This window comes from Myxocyprinus asiaticus, chromosome 14, assembly GCF_019703515.2.
Source record: "Myxocyprinus asiaticus isolate MX2 ecotype Aquarium Trade chromosome 14, UBuf_Myxa_2, whole genome shotgun sequence".
NCBI classification, from domain to species: Eukaryota; Metazoa; Chordata; class Actinopteri; order Cypriniformes; family Catostomidae; genus Myxocyprinus; species Myxocyprinus asiaticus.
Genome location: NC_059357.1, coordinates 38,625,490 through 38,641,207, shown reverse-complemented (window position 1 = coordinate 38,641,207; position 15,718 = coordinate 38,625,490). Strand labels below are relative to the sequence as shown.

The 15,718-nt window shown below is 37.8% G+C and overlaps 1 protein-coding gene across 1 annotated transcript in view; it reads left to right on the top strand.

Moving 5' to 3' along the window:
• The window catches only part of LOC127451647 (phospholipid phosphatase 3-like), a 47,155-nt gene extending 31,719 nt beyond the window's left edge, over positions 1-15,436 (top strand). Inside the window, exons 2-6 of the mRNA XM_051716492.1 lie at positions 3,156-3,313; positions 4,468-4,751; positions 6,401-6,458; positions 12,986-13,162; positions 13,585-15,436. Coding sequence (XP_051572452.1) covers positions 3,156-3,313; positions 4,468-4,751; positions 6,401-6,458; positions 12,986-13,162; positions 13,585-13,686 — 779 coding nt within the window. The 3' untranslated portion in view covers positions 13,687-15,436. The remainder of the gene's footprint in view (positions 1-3,155; positions 3,314-4,467; positions 4,752-6,400; positions 6,459-12,985; positions 13,163-13,584) is intronic.
• The last annotated feature ends 282 nt before the right edge of the window (positions 15,437-15,718 follow it).

Below are 15,718 nucleotides of genomic sequence, written 5' to 3'. Positions count from 1 at the left end.
ACAGAGGAAACATACTGCCAATAAATAGAAAGTTACAATAATATATGCCTATATTCGTATTTTTATAACTTTATAAGTGTTTATTAGAGAGAATGACAGTATTTTGAATGAATATTAGCTGGCTAGCTTAAATGTTGAAAAAACCTAGTTTAAAAAACAAAACACCATTTATGAGTGGAATACATTAAATGCACACATCTTTTGGGGGCTGAGCCCCCCTAAGTTTGAAACCCTAGAATCGCCCCTGGTTTATATGATCTATTTGAATTTATTTTTAATAAAAGTACTGCAAGTCATTTTCTGCATTGAGGCATTTTATTATTCAACAGTTATAACTACAGTTATATGGACTTCTAGAGCCCTTCAAGGGACAAAAGCTCCCAGTAAATAAACACACATGAATAACCCATCTACAGGTGCATCTCAATAAATTAGAATGTCATGGAAAAGTTCATTTATTTCAGTAATTCAACTCAAATTGTGAAACTCGTGTATTAAATATATTCAATGCACACAGACCGAAGTAGTTTAAGTCTTTGGTTCTTTTAATTGTGATGATTTTGGCTCACATTTAACAAAAACCCACCAATTCACTATCTCAAAAAATTAGAATATGGTGACATGCCAATCAGCTAATCAACTCAAAACACCTGCAAAGCCTTCAAAATGGTCTCTCAGTTTGGTTCACTAGGCTACACAATCATTGGGAAGACTGCTGATCTGACAGTTGTCCAGAAGACAATCATTGACACCCTTCACAAGGAGGGTAAGCCACAAACATTCATTGCCAAAGAAGCTGGCTGTTCACAGAGTGCTGTATCCAAGCATGTTAACAGAAAGTTGAGTGGAAGGAAAAAGTGTGGAAGAAAAAGATGCACAACCAACCGAGAGAACCGCAGCCTTATGATTGTCAAGCAAAATCGATTCAAGAATTTGGGTGAACTTCACAAGGAATGGAATGAGGCTGGGGTCAAGGCATCAAGAGCCACCACACACAGACATGTCAAGGAATTTGGCTACAGTTGTCGTATTCCTCTTGTTAAGCCACTCCTGAAGCACAGACAACGTCAGAGGCGTCTTACCTGGGCTAAGGAGAAGAAGAACTGGACTGTTGCCCAGTGGTCCAAAGTCCTCTTTTCAGATGAGAGCAAGTTTTGTATTTCATTTGGAAACCAAGGTCCTAGAGTCTGGAGGAAGGGTGGAGAAGCTCATAGCCCAAGTTGCTTGAAGTCCAGTGTTAAGTTTCCACAGTCTGTGATGATTTGAGGTGCAATGTCATCTGCTGGTGTTGGTCCATTGTGTTTTTTGAAAACCAAAGTCACTGCACCCGTTTACCAAGAAATTTTGGAGCACTTCAGGCTTCCTTCTGCTAACCAGCTTTTTAAAGATGCTGATTTCATTTTCCAGCAGGATTTGGCACCTGCCCACACTGCCAAAAGCACCAAAAGTTGGTTAAATGACCATGGTGTTGGTGTGCTTGACTGGCCAGCAAACTCACCAGACCTGAACCCCATAGAGAATCTATGGGGTATTGTCAAGAGGAAAATGAGAAACAAGAGACCAAAAAATGCAGATGAGCTGAAGGCCACTGTCAAAGAAACCTGGGCTTCCATACCACCTCAGCAGTGCCACAAACTGATCACCTCCATGCCACGCCGAATTGAGGCAGTAATTAAAGCAAATAGAGCCCCTACCAAGTATTGAGTACATATACAGTAAATGAACATACTTTCCAGAAGGCCAACAATTCACTAAAAATGTTTTTTTTTATTGGTCTTATGATGTATTCTAATATTTTGAGATAGTGAATTGGTGGGTTTTTGTTAAATGTGAGCCAAAATCATCACAATTAAAAGAACCAAAGACTTAAACTACTTCAGTCTGTGTGCATTGAATTTATTTAATACATGAGTTTCACAATTTGAGTTGAATTACTGAAATAAATGAACTTTTCCACGACATTCTAATTTATTGAGATGCACCTGTATAATGATTCTAAGGTCATTTTAAGCTATTCCTCCACCAACACACATAAATACGGGTCTGGCATTGCATGCTCAGGGACGCATGCACAACAGCACCGCTGCTGAAAAAAAAAAATCCAAGGGGAAACACTGAACATGTTACATAAAAATAATTTTGTAAAAATGTAGGTATAGTAACGTGATTCTACTGTATGAGACCAGGTTGATTTGATGGGCTTATTGCCTTCAATGGGATAGGTAAAGGTGAAGAAGAGACAGGAAATGGCAGGTAGAAGAAGGAAGGTTTGGGATTTGTTCTGTAAATGTCCTAAGCCAGGTCACCCGCATGGAAGCACTACTGTGCAACATGTCGGAGCACATTCATTACCAGCCAGGAGAACTATTTTTGATTTTGAAATCACCTATTTGCTTACTGATTCAGACCTGGAGAGGTCCAGTACAACATCCTGGTTCCCTTACCTGGAAAATTCAGGAAGTAGGCCAGGTGTGGTACCACCTACTGTAATTTAAACATTGTTTAATTCACGTGTATTTACTTTAAAGAGGGAAAAGACACTATCCCACACACTATCATAGCTTGTAAAATGCCTTCCTCTAAGGAATTCCAGAAAAATTCCATAAGGAATCCTGCAAGCTACAACAGTGTGCTGGACTTCTTTCTACAATATTGTCCTTTCTAATATATTGTCTGAGTCCTACACACCTGCATGCAACCATCCAGGTTAAAGGGGTGTCTTTTTGTTTGCATTTGCCTGAATGAGAAAATATTTCATGCACTCTCAGTGAACCATATTCCTGCATTCCCAGGAGAACTTAGAAGACATTTCCATCCTCCACCGCACAGCCTCTATCCTCAATTTTTCAGGGTCTTTTCTTCTCCAGATTCCTCCTCTGTCCATGCTGTCATTCTCTTGCACTCCCCCCCCCCACCCCCTTCTGCTGGAGTTATGCATGGAATGTCGCTTCTTGGGCTTGATCTCGATTCCCTTCAGGAAGACAAGAGTGACAGTCTCAATATCTCATTCACAATCGTATTTCTAATTGCACATAATAGGACATTTAAGATGTATCTATGTCTGATCTTGTGGTGCCAAAGAAACACAGACAGAAGAACATTTCTCCAGGTAGTTTCGACATGGGCACTTAACCCATCTATCTCTCTCTTGACAGCCTCCATTCCATTCTTCGCCTGCGAGCTCAAAGCAGTGACTCCGTACATGAGGGGTTTCTTCTGTGGGGACTCAAGCATCACCTACCCTTACATAGAGAGTGAGGCCATTTCTGATAGCATGCTTATAGCTGGGGGCATCATCATCACAGGGCTTACAGTGAGTACAAACACACACAGAGAAGATATTGAATGACTCGCAGGAGGGCCTTAAGAGACTTCCTGTCCATTGCAATAGTAGCCCAGGGTTCTCTGGTTACTAAAGTCTATTGATCCACTCTTCCCGTCTAGTTTCCTATAGAACAAGAATTTTGTTTTGTGTAAGACAGCATGTCTATTGTTTTGCAGTGAATTATTGAAAGGAACATCCATACAATTTTTATTTATTTATTTATTTTTTAGTAATACAAAAGGAGAATTTTTTTAAAGAATCTTTACATCTCTTTCCATACAATGACAGTTCATATTGACCTCATAAAAAAGCACCATATAAGTAGCCCACATGAATCTGTGGTGTATTCCAAGTCTTTTGAAGCCATACTTTACTTTGAAGCCACCAGCTTTATGTGAGGAAAACACCAAAATTTAAGTCATTATTTGTCTATGGGTGATGTCATGTTTGTTGTAACTTGCACTTCCTATTTTATTTTAATTTTATTTTTGAATTGTTGTTATTGTTATTATTTATTTATTATTATTTTAAGTATTGTTTTGTGTTTTTGTTACAGACAAATGCAAATGTATATTCTAGAAAAGTCCAATAAATAAAATGTTCAAAATTTGAGTCATTCACTGATAATCTTTCCGGCTGCCAAAGCTCACAAAAAAGGCACATCAATGTATGATGTTGATGCCAAAACGGCATTAGTTCTCGCATGTGTAGTAACCAAACATGATGCACCATTTTTTAATTCTGGACACGAAGGAAGATTATCAGTGAATAATGACTGAAATTTAAGTCTGTTCCTCACACAAAGTTTTCATATGGCTTCAGAAGACATAGAATATAGCACAAATACTTTTATGGTATTTTATAGTACTTTTTTGGAGCTTGACAGCCACTGCTCACTATGAAATTTTGTTGTATGGCAAGAGCAATGGAACAATTCAAACATGTCCACTTTTGTGTTCCACAAAAAAACATAACAGCTTTGGAACAATATAATGGAGAGTAAATAATGAGAGAATGAAATTTTTTGGGTAAACTATACCTTTAAGGCTATTAGTAAACATACCTTATGCTTCATAGGCCTTGTAGTATTTAACTCTGTGTTGCATGGCAATAACCTCAGCGGTATACACTGTCTAACTCAGATTGCTGTTGGGGAGTGTTACCGGGTGCGATTCAGAGGCGTGCACTCGCGAGCATTTGTGCGGAACTGCTACGTGTCTTGCCTGTACAAGGAGCTGGGTAGCTTCCTGTTTGGTTGCTGTGTGGGGCAATCCTTAACCAACATGGCAAAGCTAAGTGTAGGCCGACTTCGTCCCCACTTCCTGTCGGTGTGTAACGTGACGTACGATTCACTCAACTGCATACCTGGAACCTACATCTCAGACATCGTCTGCAAGAACAAAAAAAAGATGGTGGAGGAGGCCAGGTCAGTGGAGAACTAGGGTTTGTATGATGAGATGATGCTATGCTCCAAAAACTAGTGAGCTGCCTTGCCGTTTAGTGCCAAAGGCAGCATCCTAACTTAAATGGAACCTCAAAAGTGACTGATTCGAAATGCTTTGCATAGGTAGAAACTTTGCGTGCCACACAAATAGCACTCATTACGGGAAGCACATAGGAGATTTGACTCAATTGATTTTAATAGAGTTTGATGTTAGCATGTTGCTAAGCTAAAGAAACGATACTCAAGTAAGCAAAGATACATAGGCTAGCTCACACAAGTATTGGGTAAAATCAACCTGGTCTCACAGAAACACGTTACAATACCTACAGTTTTGCAAAATTATTATTTTTGTATATTTGTTTGTATCGCAGCAGTTGCTTGGCACTATAACAACAATTACTTTTATTAACTTTTACACAAATCATGTGTTAAAGGGCAGATTATCAGTTCATACATACTTACATTTCACCCTGTTCCACATATAAAAAAACTTTAACTACAGTGCATGACTTATAAGGTGACGGATTTAAATGTTTGCATTACATAACCAACTATATTTATAAGCTTGTTCAAGTGCGATCAAATCGTGCGGTAGCTCAACTAATAGAGCGTTGCGCTTGGGATGCAGAGTCTCGAAGAGCACACAAGTCGACAAGTGAGCTGAAAGTGTCGTAGAAGCACCACAAAATGACACAGTTTTTCACATTCATATTTTTTCCTTACACTGTAGGTTAGGTTTAGGTTTAAGGTATAGGGTAGGGAGGTAGGTTTTATGGTTGAAAACTCAACAGAGCATTAACCTTTAAAACCTCGTCTGTTTCAGAGAACACCCAAACTTTAACTCGCTTTTAGCGCCACTCAGTGGACATTTCACTTCGGAACTGCCGCAATACGTATAATGAACTACGTAAAGTTATTTTGAAAAAAAATAAAAAATAAAATTTGCCACAGTCACGTAATTTCCATGAGAGTCGGCTTGGTAAAATAGTTTTTTTTTTGACCGATTCTTTTTGGTACTGATTGAAATAGATTTATAACCAGCATTTCTCTCGACATATCCGCCATCTTCAATACATTTTTTCACTGATCTTATTGTAATGGATTCTCATATTCCCTTCTTTGTGAAGGATACATAAAATTAAATGTCTTAGAATTTGGCCACAAGAAAGTATCTTAGAAGGCAGCATAATCATAAATGTGTTCAAATAAGTTTCAAACACTCCCCTTGTCCACCGTTGTTCATACAAACGTGAGGTTCCACCCCAAACTCACGCCATTGGTTTAGCCAATGTTGCTGTGTCAGACCGCTGAACCAAACAGATTACAATTCCGTTTGGTGCCAGTAGTTCTTCAGAAATGACACATTTCACCTTTAAATTGCTGTCTAGGTAGGTGGCTCACTAGGTTTTTTTGGTTAAGGATGAAATAAAGTCCAAGTATTAGATTTTTAAACACTCATATAATATGTTTTATGGAAAATTAAGTAAATTACTTGGTATAACATGTGCTCTTGTGTTTATCTATTATAACATTATGCAATGATATGGCCCATAAACCAGTGCAGTGGTGTAATGATTTGTGAGATTATGACATGTGGTTGGTAATGTTTCCCTACTGCTCTTTTTTCACAGAAAGTCCTTCTTCTCGGGCCATGCATCGTTCGCCATGTACACCATGCTTTACCTGGCAGTGAGTATCAGCATGTGTGGCCATGTTTACCTCATGCACACTCAAACACACAAACACACGTCAAGATATCACCGAACGCCTGAGCTTGCTGTCAGATTCCGGTGAGGGGCTTCAGTGCTGTCAGCTTTCACTTCCATCCCTGCCATGTGGGAAAAATGCTCAAAAATGACTACTGACAAGAATGTGTCTCAAACTTCAACTCACAAACACACACAACTGTGCATAAATACACTCATATTGAAAGAGGACGGCTCTGAGAAAAACGAAAAACTCCCAGAATGCATATTGCTTCAAACGAAAAAGAAAAGCTTGAGTGAAAGAGGGAATGTTCTCCAGAGGCCTGATGAATAGATGAGTGGGGAGAGGGAGAGAGAGAGTGAAAGCAAGCCTGAGACAGAGGAAGCCTTGTTTAGTTGTGGGATGGGTCCGGGAGGGGGGGAGCTTTGGCCTGCTGAGAGATAGACAGGCTTCTTTCAGTTAAACCTCTCTCTCTCTCTCTCTCTCTCTCTCTCTCTCTCTCTCTCTCTCTCTCTCTCTCTCTCTCTCTCTCTCTCTCTCTCTCTCTCTCTCTGTTATGGCCTGGGGAAGGGGTACAATAAGGGAGGAAAATGACAAAACTGTCACAAATAATCATAAAGCATAATATTCAATAGCATTCACATTTCTTTTTCACTCAACTGGCCCACAAAACTTGTCTTAATTTATACTGCCCCGTGTGTCAATCACCCTGAAAAAAATACATAAATACATTTATATATTATATTATATTATATTTAAGAAGCAAAATTGCCAGGGGGGGCCTGGGTAGCTCAGCGAGTATTGACGCTGACTACCACCCCTGGAGTTGTGAGTTCGAATCCAGGGCGTGCCGAGTGACTCCAGCCAGGTCTCCTAAGCAATCAAATTGGCCCGGTTGCTAGGGAGGGTAGAGCTACATGGAGTAACCTCCTCGTGGTCGCGATTAAGTGGTTCTCGCTCTCAATGGGGCACATGGTAAGTTGTGCTTGGATCGCGGAGAGTAGCATGAGCCTCCACATGCTGTGGGTCTCCGCGGTGTCATGTACAGCGAGCCACGTGATAAGATGTGCGGATTGACTGTCTCAGAAGCCGAGTCAGTTGAGACTTGTCCTCCGCCACCCGGATTGAGGTGGGTAACTGTACCACCACGAGGACCAAGTAGTGGGAATTGGGCATGCCAAATTGGGGAGAAATAAAAAAAGTTTTTACATTTTTTTAAAAAAAATTGCATGAGATATGAAGACTTAATTTCAGGGAATATATCTTACATTTTGAAGTTTGTTTTTCTTAATCCATTGGCAAATAGTTTTTCTTGTTTTAAGAATAAATATTACACAGTTTAGTGAGTTTTCTGTTTAAACATGAAAAAACGTTGCCATTGGGGTTAAGATAATGATAAAAAAAAAAAAAAAAGTACATTTAAAGTAAAAAAAAAATTAAGTCTTAATAGCTTCTGTAATTGCATATGTTTTAAAGTGATATGTACCTATATGAAAATACAAATTCATTCACACACCCATATGACTTTTTTTCTTCTGAGGAACACAAAAGGAGATGTTTGGCAGAATGTTAGTCTCAATCACCATTTACTTTCATTGCATCTTCCAATTGTTTGCATTCCCTCACATTACTTTCCCTCTCAATTATGTTCAGTTCCCTCACAATTGCTTTATCCATATGAAAATTGACCATGGTTTTACTACAGTAAATGTAGTTAAACTATATGCTATTTGTAGTTAAATCCTAACCACAACATTTACCATGGTTTTACTACAGTAACCATATTTTAACCATGATATTTGTAGTAAAACCATACAGAAAAGCCAAAACAATAGTAATAAAAATCATTATTAACATAATAATACTAAAAATAATTATTACTATAGTAACACCATGGTTAATTCGTTGTACATGTACCATGGTTTTTAAAACCATGATTCTTACCACAAAAATTATTACCATGATAAGCAATGGTACTTGTACCACCTAAAATAATTGCAAGGGAACGCTAAACTTTTTCAGCAAATAAATTCCCTCCCTGTCCTGAATAACAACATTAGGGTGAGTAAATTATGACATTTTAATCTTTTGGGTGAACTATGCCTTTAAGGATGTTTAGTTATTTTCACTGAAAAACAAGACAAAAACACTGATTAAGAAAGTGATTTTTTTGCAGGCTTGACATTCAGTAGCATTCACATTTTTTCAGTCAACTGCCCCACAACCCTTATCAGAATTTACGCCGCCTTGTATGCCAATCACACGTTTAAAACGGAAGGAAAATTCTCCCCGCTGTGTAAAAACAAGCTATTTTCTACCATTCAGCTGATTCAATTCATGGGCCTTGCCTGCTCTAAAAGAGGGACGGCTCTTCAATTCTTACTGAGAGGGACGGAGTGAGGGAGGCAGAACAGGAACAGAGGAAGAGAGCTGGTGAATCCAGAGCTATAGAAAAGCTGTGCCAGGCTCTTTTCCTCCTCTGTCCCATCCAGTGGCCACAGTGTTGTATCTGAAACCTGCGACCACATGCTCTGAGGAACAGCTGCTCTAGCCTCTAGGCTTTACTGCAGGAAGCCAAACACCCGTGATGGGGCTGCTGGGAGGGAAAGGGGTAAGAGGGCCCTTAAAGTCTGGAATGTTCAACGGTCCCTCATGTGACATCAATATCCATAAAGTTCATCCACAGCCAATACTTCTGCTGTGACCTCTGACCCCAATATTATTTTCAGACGTTTGCAGTGTAGCTAAGCTTGCTTTTCATGGTGGAATGATGAACACATGTCAACATGCAATTTTTCTTTTTGGCTCTGTTCCAAAACCTGCTGAGCAGCCTTGCTGTTTACAGTATATAGTCAACTGGTATATAGTCAACTTAAATTAATCTTTATTATTTCCTGTAATTTTATTATTATTTATTTATACTTATATTTTATTCAACACTGAAAAATATATTTATAATAACAATTTGTCTTGCTTCGTGTAGCATCTTGGATCCACACTGGGATTGCCTTATCCGTGATGTATACAAGTGATGCTACATTAGAATTTGGTCTAGTGGAGGTGTCTAAGGGGCTGAATACATTTTTGTGTCAGTCTGCACTGTTTTCAGTTTGTCAACATGCACTAGACAGATGTATTTGATCGCAGGGACTAAAAACGGTTCAAGGAGCAAAAAAGAAAAATGAAAACGAACGCAATTTTTTGCAGAACATATCCGAAAACGGGAACAAAGTGATTTTTAATTAATTCAGGCTGGTAACTGGTTATAACTGGTTCATTTTGTTCTGATAATTTTTTTCTTGAAACCAAAGGCCAAAAGGTTTATCACAGTAATATTTTATCACAGGAAACCACTTCGTGTTGTATGAAAAAATGAAATGTGCTTTGATCCTGAGGGAAACTGCTGCTTCACACATTTCTTTGCCTAATTGCCCATTGTGGATGTTGCAATCTGTGAATGAAGACCTTTTGAACAGCTATGTATAATTACTACATATACATGCACGGCTAATCCAGATATAAGGAAATCATTATTAGAGGTAAAAAGTACATTTCTCAGTTGTTTCCAAGTCTTCACTGAATTATTGTTAGATATGATGCATTAATACAGATCTGATGCTGATGGGTTTTGATTGAGAAGCAGATCTGTAATTAAAATTATACCCTACTGTTAATTAACTGTATGATTGTTATGATTTCTATGTTGATAAATCCACTACTCAGGAAAAAACATAATTGCTTATTTTCACTTATTTTGGTGAGGCAAGTGGCTTATTTTAAGCTTGTTGTTCCTGACTAGATTGCTTGCTTCTCTTGTGAGATCTGGCAACACTGCAATTGGTATTTCACCTACCCCTTATTGCAGAGTACTGTCATTTTAAAAAGAACGTTATTAACCCTTCTTTTATTTCGCTCTAACCAGTTACCATTTGGAAGGGAGACTGTGAAACTTCTTAACCGGAACGAAACACACAGAACGAATAGAAATGAAAAACATTCCGTTTTTAGTCCCTGTTTGATCGTTCCGTCCATCGCGTCTCACTATATTTTTTGTGTCTCGCACAGGAGCGCCACGTTTTTTAGATGACATATCAAGTTAAAACAAACTTCAACTTTTCTAAAACCACCTCTTCTGCTTGATTTGTAGCGCAAGAACAAGGACTGGGTAAAAATATAGATTTTCCAATTAAAATAATAAAAATTGATCTTCATTTAAATGATCCTGATAACAATTTTTAAAAACGTTAAATACATTTTTTCCTCGATGTGCAACCCTCTTCAATGAGAGTAAATCACTAAACGTAAAAATCGTATAAATATATTAGGGCTGGGAAATTTAGCACTTTAATTGCTGCGATTAATAGTTGACTGTTTAACACGTAAATAAATAAAGTAATTAATGCAGTATTGTTTTTTTCTTTTTTCATTTCCTGTGGCTAAAATTTGCATATATAAATTTCCAAGAGGAACACGCTCGACTTGACTGCACATCCTAGCACAGAAACTGATTGTGTGGAGCAGTGCACGCTTATTCATTATGCGCAACACATGTCCCTGGCAAAATAAACACAGGAGCGGATTTACTGTGTGGAGAATGGACGGTAAAGCAAGCGGTGAGCCAGGTGTGGGAGAGATACAAGCAAGCTGCCGTATCTTTTCGTATCACCAGAAAACGCTCACTCACTGTCATCTGAACCAGTGTCAAAAGCAAAACCATGTGAGTGAGACCCAGCGTGTGCACGATAGAGACTTAACGGCAGCCAGAGAAATAATAGTTTTAATAATTGAGATAAATTTCAGTCTATTTAACTCTATCTGCAAAAACTCATTTTAACATGTATATATTAAAATAATTAAAATAAATGATGACTAACCAATTTCTTGCAAGTTCTTTGAGACAAAGGATAAAATATATACTGTATATATTTATGATTATATTTAAATGTTTGTTTTAATGTACGATTTACCATGGTTAATCGGGATTAATCACAGAAAAATGTGTTGAAAATTGTATTAGTTGAAAAAAATTATCATTTCACAGCCCTAATGTGTATATATATATATATATATTATATATATATATATACACACTGGTGGCCAGAAGTTTGGAATTATGTACATATTTTGCTCGTTGGCCGTGGCAGGCGTGAGCACTGGCTCGTAGAGCGGAGGCGGGTCTGTACCGTGGAGCAGAGGCGTTCAAAATAAAAGACATGAACACAAAACATGAACAAAAACACATCTAGACATGACACTGTAACACTTGCCATAGATGTGGCTGTCTTGTCGGGCACTTCTCACGCACCTTACAGTCTAGCTGATCCCACAAACACTCAGTGGGGTTAAGATCCATAACACTCTTTTCCAATTATCTGTTGTCCAATGTCTGTGTTTCTTTGCCCACTCTAACATTTTCTTTTTGTTTTTCTGTTTCAAAAGTGGCTTTTTCTTTGCAATTCTTCCCATAAGGCCTGCACCCCTGAGTCTTCTCTTTACTGTTGTACATGAAACTGGTGTTGAGCAGGTAGAATTCAATGAAGCTGTCAGCTGAGGACATGTGAGGCATCTATTTCTCAAACTAGAGACTCTGATGTACTAATCCTCTTGTTTAGTTGTACATCTGGCCTTCCACATCTCTTTCTGTCCTTGATCGAGCCAGTTGTCCTTTGTCTTTGAAGACTGTAGTGTACACCTTTGTATGAAATCTTCAGTTTTTTGGCAATTTCAAGCATTGTATAGCCTTCATTCCTCAAAACAGTATATGTAACAATATATACAGTATATTTATTTATAATTATTGATGGAATTCATGAAATTTGTAAATTTTAAAAAGCAAACATTTGACCAAAATGAAAAACTAATGATAGTTTTGATGATTTTTGTAATGTACCAAGTTAAATTGTCACCTGTATAAATAAGAGCATACATGAGAGAGAATTTCTTTCATAAGCAAAATGGACATTATAATTTAAATATACCCCAAAACTTCTAAATCAAATCAAATCAGAATCAAATCGAATGGAAAACTTGTGAATCGGAATCGTTGCAAATAGGGAAAGCTGTATCAATAACCAGCCATAGCAGGAACACTACTTACTTGGAGAAACATAAAATATTGTTGTATTGTAGTAGTAGTAGACTAATAGTAGTTTCTATTAGCATCCATCTGTTGTTCTTTAAGATCATTTAAGCTGTTGTTCTTAAGATAATTATATTTACTATAGACTAACACTACCCCTAAATTACAACTTTTGGCTTTTTTTTTTAGAACCAGATAATAGACAATTAGTTTCTTGATTAATTATTTTTCCTTTTGAGTAAGATTTTTTCAGATTTAGTAAACATTTGGGGACATTTTTTCAGTAAATTTGTCCTCAACAGTATACAGTGGTAAGGTCAAACACACACACACACACACACACATGTACTGTAAGCTACATTTATCAGTCAGTGCACTTGTTTATCAGCTTATGTGTTAATTATTTCTGAAACTTCCTCTCTTTGTGCAGTTCTACCTGCAGGCACGGTTGTCATGGCGAGGGGCGCGGCTCCTGCGACCGTTGCTGCAGTTCATGTTGGTGATGTTAGCAATGTACACAGGACTCAGCCGCATTTCCGACTACCGCCATCATCCCACTGACGTCTTGACCGGCTTCCTGCAGGGAGGACTCACCGCTTACTGGGTGGTAAGAATCACGTCTCTATTCCTGCACGCTTCAGACCAGTGTTTCTCAACTGGTTTTTCTTCAGGACCCAGATTTTACATTGGACATCAAGTGGCAACCTAACAAAGTAGCAAACTTGTTTATCGCACAAAAGTAAACAAAAGTGGCCTTATAACCAAATATTGAAGTTTATTAAGAATATTCATATAATATAATATTAATAATATATTTTAGAATATTTTATAAATACAATAATGTTACATAAAATAGTAAAAGATAATGTTGTCACCTGCCTAATTTGGATAGTTTCTTACAAATGACTATATGATTGTTGCAAAATACCATAGAGTTGAGAATCACTGCTTTAGACAACTGTTGAAGTATGTTTTTGTGTGTTTCTCTGTAGATTGTTTGAATCTGTGTTGTTGTTTGTGTTGTCACAGGCCTTTTACATCTCGTCCATGTTTAAGACATCTCGTCCAGACCTGTCCCCTACGAGCCTGTCTCTGGAGAGCCCCCTGTCCAGCCAGCAGACGGTCTGCTAACAGAGCACACCTGGACATAGAGACACCTGAGAGACATGAGAGAGATTGACAGTGAAAGTGAGAAGAAAGGGGGGCGTGATGGAATGAAGAAGGGGACGGGGACGAAGAACTTCGGAACATGTTCATATCTTGACAAATCCTCAGAGAAAACCGTTTCCTGCCCAGAAAGAAGAAGAGCAGTTATATACTTCTAACCCTGCAACAAACCCGTCCGCAATCTATCAACCCTCCATAGATAAATGATATTTTTATATAAAAAGTTTATCCTTTATATTTTTGAAATGTGTTATAGTTGAAGCTGCTAATGATTGTTGTTTATAATTTGTCACCTGTAGTCCATGCTTGTTCTTGTAGTTTCAGTCAGAGATTCACACTTTACAGCGATTAAAATATAATAACTACTTATTTCTTGCCATATGTAACTCTAATAGGGACTTTTGACATCAGTATGTCAAGCTATTTGGTTCACGTTGAATGAGGCCCACCAGTCAGTTGTGCTGAATTGTGTTCTGCCATTGGACAAAAATGGACCAATCACGAAAACACTTTGGCCTGAGACCACACCCCCTTTGTTATTGCTAAAGAGCTGTTCAGTTTGTAGTCCTAAAACCCAGGACGTTAGTTACGTTAGCAGTTTACAATTTTAAAACACAAAGCAGATTTAAAATGTACATTTGGGGTATGACTGTGAAATATATGTTGTAGAATAAACTGTGGAAGTTGTAGTCCCTAGCTTGTAGCTTGTTAGCAAGTTAGCATGTGTTAGCAACAGCTTTTAATGCAAAACAATGGCTTCTAAATTCACACCTTCATGAAAAATCATGAAGATCTCTTCAAGTAATGTTAACTGCAGACCTTATTTTATAAATTGAGAACAAGTATTCTAAAAACTTTGGAAATTATAAAGGGAACCCAAAAATGCTAGTTCTGCAAGTTCTGGTTTTAGGGCTAAAAACTGAGCAGCTCTTTTGCACCTACCTAGACCACACCTCTGGTGTGCTGTTGCACAATCGTAGCGCAGTGCTGATTGTAGACACCCTCTGTTTATTAAAAGCACAGATTTGATATATGATTTTACGCTAATGCAATTTAGCTTGACCCATTGTGTTGTATTAAAGTGGGCTACACCCCATGTTACTAACCACTTTAATTGCATGAGTCAGACTACAGAGCGACTGAAAGGAGGTTTGACCCAAAAACCTCCTCAACCCCTGCGTCTGCACCATGAGGGCTTGAATCCCACCATCAGCAGACCAGGGGTCTATACCTGTGTACCCTTTACTACTCATAGCACTTGAATTACACTATGGAAACTTCTAATTACTACAGATAATATTTTATATTTTGTTTTGTTCAATCAGTGTTTTACTTTCTGCCTGCAGTCAGTGCCATTTGTTTGTGTGTATGTGGGTTTTAATCCCCCAAATTATAATTATTCAGAATGAATGTAAATAAATCATTTTTTAAACGATCCAGATTTTCAGAAGTATTAGCATCAGTTTTGTAAGTTTATGTTTTACATGTTTATATGTGTTTTTATCGTTCGTGTTCATCAAGGAATGCAGAGTTATTGTTGCTAATTGTAAAAGAGACTAGTGACTGAGCCAGAGATACGTTACGTTGTCAGAAAGCTATATTCTACTTATCTAGTTTCATTTCATTTGTTGGTTTCCCCTGTGAAAGCCTGTAAGGCTGAAATAACCACTGTATTAATAAACCAAACCAATAAAAGGAATGTTCAATCTTTGTATCTCCCTTTGGCCTTCTCTCTAATGCTAAGAACTAACAGCACGTCCACCCACACACACTAAAACATATCTACACAACCCTTGTGAGTGCCTTATGCTCTCTTTAATAAAGCTGATGTGCTGTGCTATACTGTTTATCTTTTTTAGATTAAGCTCATGTGTTATGTATTAAACTGATTTATTATTAAACTAAAATCAGATTGGTTGAACAATTCTACATTTGGATTTGTATTAATACATGTAAATATTGTTGAACTTTGGTAGGTATCTTTCTTTAAACGACG